The sequence below is a fragment of the Triplophysa dalaica genome, chromosome 2 (assembly GCF_015846415.1).
Source record: "Triplophysa dalaica isolate WHDGS20190420 chromosome 2, ASM1584641v1, whole genome shotgun sequence".
NCBI lineage: Eukaryota > Metazoa > Chordata > Actinopteri > Cypriniformes > Nemacheilidae > Triplophysa > Triplophysa dalaica.
The window spans coordinates 10,195,142-10,204,563 of NC_079543.1; the positions used below are offsets into that span (position 1 = coordinate 10,195,142).

General features: G+C 37.1%; 1 protein-coding gene across 1 annotated transcript; it reads right to left on the reverse strand.

The window, feature by feature from the left end:
* Positions 1-297: 297 nt before the first annotated feature.
* Positions 298-8,865, reverse strand: htra3a (HtrA serine peptidase 3a). Its single transcript, XM_056772036.1, has 9 exons — positions 8,436-8,865; positions 6,484-6,583; positions 5,828-6,050; positions 3,746-3,940; positions 3,578-3,610; positions 3,379-3,493; positions 1,214-1,271; positions 1,030-1,125; positions 298-935 (listed from the first exon to the last, which is right to left on the reverse strand). The coding sequence occupies exons 1-9, from the start codon at positions 8,863-8,865 to the stop codon at positions 767-769; spliced, it is 1,419 nt and encodes a 472-aa protein (XP_056628014.1). The 3' UTR covers positions 298-766.
* Positions 8,866-9,422: the final 557 nt, after the last annotated feature.

The window sequence follows — 9,422 nt, forward strand, 5'->3', positions numbered from 1 at the left end:
ACTCTGACCGAAATCGTTACTCAGATATAGGTGGCCATAAAGCAATTTTTTAAGATGTCTTCCCACATTTAAGACTTGGATGACGGAAGAAGCTGACAGAGGAATTGATAATATAGCCTCTGAATGCAGAGACTTAGTGAGAAAAGATGTGATGGAGGTGAGTAGTTTTCTCACAAATAACAACCGGTCTACAGACATTACCTCATAACTTTCTCTTGCTGCTCTCCAGATCTGGAATGTTAAACCATCCTCTCCATACTTGAAAAAGGAAAGAAACCTAGAAATGCTCATGTTTATGTGTAGTTCTTTTCATACATGTGTCCTTGTCATGTAATGGTCATGAGAACAGGAAAGTCCAATCAGAGGAAAATCAAAAACTTTTTCCAATTGATTCAAGTATTGGTAGCAAATTAAAAGCGATTTAATTTTCAGTATAGTAAAAAAAAGAGGTTAAAAAGCATCTTCACAACATCACACAATACAACTGATTGAGGTAAAAAATAATAATAAGAAGTTATGCAAGAATGTGTTAGTCTCTGGCCTTTTTACTTAGTTCAAGTGAGGCCTGACCGAGAGGTCACTTTGATAAATTTGATTAATAAAGTTACATTACAATAATTAGATTGCAGCTACAAAGAGCTCAGAAGTACCATTAGGCATTAGTTGTTTTTCTCTGAAGACCAAACGTGATATGTTATTTTTAGACTTCAGATTATTCTTCTCTCTGCATAATCTTCATCAGCCAACTAACATATTTCTGTCATTGTCACTGCATAAATATTTGAGGTTCAATGTTGAAAAGCAGATCGTCATTTCCACGCCGAACTTCCAGAAGGAGGGGCGTATCTCCTTGAATGGCCTCCAGTAATTCACCAGTGTTGACCAATGGTTGCCCATTTAACTTCACTATAATGTCACCTGTGTCAATCCCACCTCTGTGAAAGCCAATCAAATGAAACATTAGAAAAACATTAAGAAGAGCCCAAAGGGGAAAGAAATAACTTTTAGGAATACTAATATTAGACATACCTCTGAGCTGGGGAATCTGGGACAACTTCATGTACGAGTATTCCAGAGCCAATATCCGGAAAATCTGGATTATGCCATTTTAACCCATGGACTAGGCTGATGAACAGAAAAATAATTTACATGTATTAAAAAACATTGAGGCTTTTCAAGACAACTGAAGAGTAATGAACAAACCAAAACTTACTTCTCTGTTAAAGTGACCATTTTGATTCCAATAAACCTTTTTTTAGAACTTTCCATATCTGGAAGAGAAATTTTTAGAGTTTAGGAAAAATATTTGCTTTGCAAACAATTTCCTCAGTAATTTAATATATTTTATATTACATTACTAATATGTTACATTGAGAAAAATAAATGATGTGATCACCGAGAGAGAGACTGTTGGGGTGATAATCCGACAACATTCAATTTATTTTTTATTACATTTGGTCATACAGTACATGTGTTATCCCCATTATTCCTCATGTCAAGTCACACACTGTAAAACTTTGCTGTAGTTTTGCAAAAGGTTTGCCAGTAACTTACTGTAGATTGAATTATACTACTTAATACTAATTTGCAAATAGTACTGTTTTCAATTACTTTAATCAAAATTAAAACACTTTGACTTTTGAGATTCAAAATGAGCAAGAAGAGACTGGTATTAGTGCAGCAAACATTGATATTCTTCCTAAGAATATTTGTCTCGTTTTCTATAAAATAATATGACAAACTTCTTCAATATCGATACAATTACATAACAAGAAAAGTGGCCTAAGATATTTAGTCTTGTTTTATGAAAGAAAAAATATATAAACTAGGTAAGTTTATGCTTAAAACTAAAATGTAAATTAAATCTACAGTAAGTTACTGGCAAACCTGCTGCGAAATTACAGCAAAGTTTTACAGTGCAGGGTTCTGAATGCAAGCTTGCAGGTTTATCAGCAGGATGAGTGACAGTTAGCGAGTAAAGAAAGAAAAAAAAACCTGCTACAGTAAAAACTGCTAGCAAAATGAACAAGTCGAAGACGGCGGCTAATTTTGCTGCCTATAGAATGTGTGTCATTTGACTGGTTTTGCTATAGCCATTACTTGAACTTCTGTTAGGATAGATAAATCAGTTACATTTCAAATATCAAGGCTGGCATAAACTCACAAGATAATTGGGCCAGATTTTGTTCAAATTCTCACTTTACTATAATCCTAGATATAGTCCTAATTATCTTGATGGTTGTACATTCTTATCAGACGTTCTTGTAACGTGAGTTACTGGAATCTGTTTTCTATTATGTGTTGGTCAGATAGTGGAACAAAACTCTCATGTTTTAAAAATCTGATAAGACTTTAAAATATCTTGTAGTGTGTGCCAGCCTTAAGGTGCTTCACCTGGGGCAGTCTTGACAGGATCAGACTGCTTGTTGTGTGTCCTGACTACCCTGTGATTAACTGTAATCAAAATGAAGGACACCAAGGACTTAATGCAGAATTGTCCCATACAAATACAACTGGGGTACATGATAGCATGTCTGGCAAAACATTGTGTATATTTTAGGACCTCTTTATAAATTTTATAAATGACTCACCCTCTCTGACATTTGAAAGAGAAATCTAATAATATTTTAGGGTAATTCAGCGAACGAGACATCGCATTTGAATGTAAACTTTGAAGTATGAATTTCATCATGACACATTCACAAGACACGTAAGAACTAATAAGATTCAAAGTTATTGACATGCAGCCATATTGTAACTTAACTGTTTACATTCAAACACATAATATATATGAAATATGAATTGTTTTCTCTCACAAACATATACGTATTTCATTTTAAAAGACATTCATTAACCATCTGGGGTCATTTTGATTACTGTTAGCATGGTGGGTGGATGGATGCACTTTTTGGCACTTTCATCTTTTGGATTTGGAAATGCGGGCACCATTCAAAGACATTATAAAGCTAGGAAGAGCCATAGTATAATTTAATATAACTCTGATGGGTTTGACAAAAGAAAGCAAGTTGCTTAAGGCAGAGGGTGAGTAAATTATTTCATTTCATTTCATTTCATTATTTCATTATTTTGGTGAACTATTCCTTTACCCAGATAAATGTATACGGTTGAATGAAAAGGCAGTTGAGATTTCTCCGGGTAACTAATCTTTGCTTAAACACATACACACAGAAAAGACAAATTACGAAAGGGGCTACATTTAATTTCTAATTAAATATGCCCCTGGTGAATCCTTCAATAACTCAACTCTCAAGGCATGAATTTATCAACAGATTATGGGGCTTTGGTTGATCCTTGCCAGTTTATATAATGACTAAATGACTGGTTGTGCTGGTACATACATCCTAAAATGATGCTTACCTTTTTGCAGTTTAAGATTAGATTCATCAAGGAATTTAGTGATTCGATCTGATGGAATGGCAAAAGAGATCCCTGCAGTCACCTTTAGTGTATTTATCCCGATCACTTCACCATCCTACATTGACAGAAATATTTATGTTTGTAAAAGTAACAATGCAATATCCTGAAAGCGAGTGTAACAAAACCTATTCACACTCACCAGATTAACAAGTGGGCCTCCAGAACTGCCATACTTCTCGTTGAGAATGAAAGAGACAAAACCGAATTGAATCAAGCACAAAAGATCGAATGTTGTACTTTACCCTCTTTAAGGAGCCATCACATTACATATAGAAGTAATGTTGAAAAAAAATGACTTTAGTCTCACATTGATGATAGTATCAGTCTGAATGTAGTCAATGTCGGAGTCACGGATGCCCAGCTCTTTTCCGTCTCTCTGTGTTGTGCTGATGATGCCGGTCGTCACTGTGTTCTGAAGAGCAAAAGGGCTGCCAATCGCAACCACAAACTCCCCAGGTCTAAGATCAGCAGAGCGACCTAGTGATAATACTGGCAATTTTTGCTGAGGAAGACATAAAAAACAAACGTCTTCTCATGTATCAAGAGTTCTTATGGCAATCAACAAAATGGACCAAACTGTCCTCCCCAAAAAACGACCCGATTGGTCGTTTGTATGAGCACCTTATTACGACCAACAGTTACGTATTAAAGGCGGGGAGTCCGATTTCCGAATAACGCTTGTTTAGACAAAGTCGGACCGAGTACAACAACCTTGAAGCCAATAAGCAGTAAGGTGCACAGTGCGCAGGACGGACATTAGTCGAGCCGAGCGCTGACGAAAGCAAAAGATGGGGGTAGGGGTGTGTTTGTTTTGGTGATTTGAACATCAACAACGGCTATGAGAAATCGAACACCCCGCCTTTAAGTATGAGCGCCCTCTAGCACCAGCAGTTTATTATGAAGTACAGTCATTCCATTGCTTTAAGCTTGTTTAGTCTTTATGGATTTAATTCTTCGTATTTGTTATAGTGTCAATTATTCATCAATATTTATAGTTTCTAGAGATATTTTTAATCCCCTAACCCACCCTAAACCTTAATACTACTCAACCATACAAAACGCAACACATGTGAATGTACAGTCTCAGGTATTCAGTTCATAAATTGACAAACAAACAGTATATTACAAAACAGAACGCATGTATGCAGAGCTTGTTCAGACATTCATTTCAGCGTCTTTTCCTCATAAATTGTTTTGACCTTGGTACACTTGGAATATTTGTCCGTTTTGAAAAACAATTGTGACTGTTTTATTTTCTGTGTTTTATGTTATACAATAAATAAAAGGGTTAAGTTGCTGGTTTAAAATGCGTGAATGGGGTCATTTGTAATGTAAATGAAGTTCATCCTGTGAGTTTTAAGTGAAAATCACACTTCAATAAGTGTCGTCATTGCAAAATAATATAGAAGCACTATTTTAAGAAACAACCAATGTGGTCGTATGAGTTGGAGGACTCGTTGCAATGGACATATTGGGCAAACTTTTCCTTTTATGTGCACTGTTTTCACAATGACCGCTACTCTATTATATTTTTAGGTCATTTATCTAAAGAACTATTCTGAATCAATTGTAAACAAAGCCTTGGTTGGTGATGGGGAGATGACATAAGCTGCTATAAATAGACCCAATATATCTGAAAGCACTCCAGACTCTACGACGTGGGAAAATTCTCAAACATTTATTTCCAATGGAATCCCTCCTCTCAAACGCTAATAGAGTAAACTCTTTTTCTAAACCTAAATCCAACACAAAAGGGCTCAAAATGGCCATAACAGACAATTGCACCAAACAGTTGATGCATCTCCATACAGATCCACGTGTAGGAAATATAACACTTCTTACAACCCAACGCCTTGTGAATTTACACACACGAATGTAGGTCACTATGTGCAGCAGGCTATCACACTGACGTAACCAAGTGTGCCTAGGCAAAGTAAATTATGAGATATAAACAAACTTGCTCTGGACACATAAACATGGGGTTTAATGGTCAAAAGCATTGCCTTTTTTGGATTAATGTACCACATGGGCTTTGCTGAGTTTAGTACATTCGGGACGTTAGTGGCAGACTTTTACCAACTCACTAATGCATGTTCGGAAACTACAACAACATTGGAAAAAAAACACAAGGAATGAATAGTTCAGCCAAAAAATATATGTTGGCTATTTTTTACTCCTTGTGTCAACAAAACAAACTGATTTAAAACAAGTTCTGAAAATAATGTGTCATCTTGGGGTGTGTTTTTAAAAAAGAATTTCTAAAATGCCTTCCATGTTTTCCAATGTATGCTTTTTCTTTAAGGCCAACTGTGTCCGGGTTCTTAACACATGTATTCATCTAAACGTTTGCAAACTAATTTCTTGACGAAGACATTAAAATGATTCTCACCTTTGGGTTAATTTTGATGGTGGCAATGTCAGATTTCTTATCGATGTCTCTGATGGATGCCTCATACGTCTGGCCATCATGTAACTGCACTCGTAGTTGCTGTTTGGCCGTTACAGTTGCACTGCTGGTAACCACGTGTGCATTGGTTACAATCAGACCAGACTGCGTCATTATGAACCCAGAGCCGCTTGACAACGGGACATTAGGTCCAAACAGAGGATGACTAGACACAAACATATGACAAATAAAATGCTAGCGTTTTATACATGAGAAAATGCTATTGATCTCTAAAAAGCATTTGTGCTGGACCCGGATGACTCAAAAAGCCCTGGCTCGCAGGGCAGCACCTATATGTCTAGTTCTATATTGTGTAGTTCTATTAAAAAACGAATAATTCAATTCACTTAAAGGGTCAGTACACCTATTCTGTCATCATCTTTTCACCCTCTTGTCATTTCAAACCTGTATGACTTTATCCGCAGAACACAAAAGAAGATATTTTGAAGAAAGTTGGCCCCCAAACAACACTGGACCTCAATGACTTCTACTGGATCAACACAGTTCATTTATTTTCCTCAGATGAAAGCACAGTACGTCGCTTCCGATAAACGTGTCTGCCAAATGCATATACAGTATGTAAATGAAATTGTAGTTACTTGAGGAAAAGCTCAATGTGGACCACAGCAGGTGCAATCTTCTCCACCACATCAGCAATGAAGTTAAACTTGTGCCGTGGGCTGTTCTGATGTGCACGACCTATAAAAGGTAAAAAATTCCTCACATCATTGACAGTTATACAGCACATTAACATTCTGCATTTGAAATGTTATCATATTCAAACATGTTTACAGGTAACTCCACATTCTACAGACTCTATAAACATTGTTGCATGTTTTCAATTTTAGTCAAATGGGTTGAAAAGGTTGAATTTAGATGGTGCTTATGTTTTCTAACTCAGAGTGGGAAAGCTGCGGGCCAAGAATGCTGTGGTGTCTACATATCACTAAACATCCAAAACCAACCATTATCTTGTAGGAAAACTTTACAAGATCCTTCAGGGTTTAAATAAATTGACTCCAGCTAAAAAAGGCTGTAAGAGACGTCCATCTAATATGGAATCCTAAAAATGCAATTGGAGACACTGTGAAACATTCCCAGAAGTCTTAGTCAGGCAAAAGTTATCACAGAGGAAATTAAATCTGGTGGAGAACAATCAGATGACTGACTGAACTAAATGTCAATAAATGCATGTGTGTGTCCGTCTCTCTATTATTGTGGGGGCCAAAATCAGCTACAATGTGAGGATCAACGTGCAGTTCTCATGATGTTTGTTGATTTTTAAACATATAAAATTATGCCTATTTGAAAATGTAAAATGCTATGGTTTGAGTAAGGGTTTGGTTTTGGGGTAGGTTGAGGATTACGGGATAGAACAGATTTTACTGTCCAGTTTGTATTAAATAATTATGTCAATGGAAAGTCACCTCGATTTATAGAAACCTCAAGTGTATATGTGTAGGAGGGGACAGTTAGTATTATACAGTATTATTATATACGATTAATAAAAAAGCTTTTCCAGGCCACTGGTATTGATACTATTAAAGGCGGGATGTCCGAATTTCTCACCAAAACAGACACACCCTGCCCCCATCTTTCGCTTTCGTCAGAACTCGGCTCGACTAATGTCCATCCTGTGCACTAAGCACCTTACTGCTTATTGGCTACAAGATTGTTTTGGTATTCGGCACGACTTTGTCTAAACAAGCGTAATTCGGTAATCAGACTCCCCGCCTTTAATACGTAACTGTTGGTCTTATTAAGGTGCTAGAACAAACGACCGACCGGGTCGTTTTTTGGGGAGGACAGTTTGGTCCATTTTTGTTGATTGCCATGAGAACTCAGATGTAGGCACTACAGATCTTGATACATGAGAAGACATTTGTTTCGGCAAATGGGACACCCCGCCTTTAAGTAATAACATTTTTTCATGTTTAAAACTTAGTGCAAAGAAAGATTTAAGCAAAACTGGTACTGCACTATTTAGAAGGGCAATCTCTTGAAATAAGTTTCGGTGAAAGGGATAGTTAACCTAGTTTTTTTTCTTGTGCTGGTATATGATTCCTTTATCTACGGAACACAAAAGAAGACATATTGAGAAATATCTAAGTAGTTTTGTGTCCATACAAGAGACGTCAATTGGGCCAGTGTTGTTTGGCTCCCAATGTGCTTCTTTTGTTTTCTGCAGAACAATGTAGGGTGAGAAAATTATAAAATTATTTTCAATTTTGGGTGAACTACCCATTTAAGTGCCAAATTGGTAATTATGGGGTATCACTATCCCAATACCCATATATGGAAACTGATATACCCCCAAAATCCAGTATTGGGATAGTTATACCCCATAATTACCAATTTGGCACTTAAATGGGTAGTTCACCCAAAAATGAAAATAATTGTATTATTTTCTCACCCTCCTGTAATTCAAACATTCTACATTGTTCTGCTACAAGAAGTTACCATTTCAGTTACAAGGGCAAATATCTCTATATTTTAACAGACATTTAAAATTAATAAAATACGTAGTTGAATTGATTGATGAATTACAGACCTGACCGAGATGGTGCACATGAGCCCTTGTGCCTTTGGGTTATTATGGAGAGCCCCCGCTGTTGCTCTTTTCGCGCGGCTGCTCTCATCTTGCACACATTGTCGTAGGTTTTTCCGTCACTGCCGCACACTCTTTGGACTGTCTTACACTGGCAGACACTCTTGGAAAGTCGCTTACCAGCTGGATATTTACATTCAAGCCCGTCGCCACATGGAGGATGATCCTTCCGACCGCACGGTGCTCCCTCACTCAGACTGCACACAACGCAACAATTGCAGCGGTCGGGCGCGTACCCGCTCCAGCAGATCGGACTCGGACATTTACTCACATCACACCTGGATGGGCATTTCATCTTCTGTTCCGCTACTGAGTGGTCATGCGCAATGAACGCTGCTGCTGCAAACAGTATTAAGTGCATTCCGTGTGGCATGTTGGACAAAACTGCAGTTCAGGTGTTTTGTTCCGTGAGTTTAAGTATCTGCGATGTTTATTTGTTGCCCGTAAAATCTTGAACAGTCCAAAACATACCTGTAAATAATCTGCTTGCGATGCGCATCACAAAGCTGACCAAGGAAAACGGCAAACATTAAGAGAAAGCGATGTATATAACGTTATTTTTGCATTCCCACGGATAAAAACAGTCTTATTTCATTCTCTTCCTTGTGTCATTTTTAAACCCAGCAGCGCTGTTTAAACCCTCACTTCATCCTCTGTGCGCGCCACACTCCCTCCACTACCTCGCACATGATGATGTAGAGAACGAGGAGGGGCATCAGTCATTATCCAAAAATACAGCAAAACTTGAATTTAATTAACGTTACATTCACATGAGATATTACTCACATATTAAAATGTCATCCGCTAAATTGAAATATCATAAAACACGTCATATGAGTGTAAGGAAATATTATAATAACAATAATAACAAATTAACTGTGTCATACTGTAATTAACTATAGGTTGTAAACAAATTTGTATGTTATAGAT

Bases quoted from the DNA above. Each gene is read 5' to 3' on its own strand.
- htra3a (XM_056772036.1), bottom strand. From the start codon at position 8,865: ATGCCACACGGAATGCACTTAATACTGTTTGCAGCAGCAGCGTTCATT. The intron at 6,584-8,435 runs GTCTGTAATTCA...TACCTTTTATAG, and splicing joins ATGTGCACCATCTCGGTCAG to GTCGTGCACATCAGAACAGC. The intron at 3,941-5,827 runs GTGAGAATCATT...TGTCTTCCTCAG, and splicing joins CCATCAAAATTAACCCAAAG to CAAAAATTGCCAGTATTATC.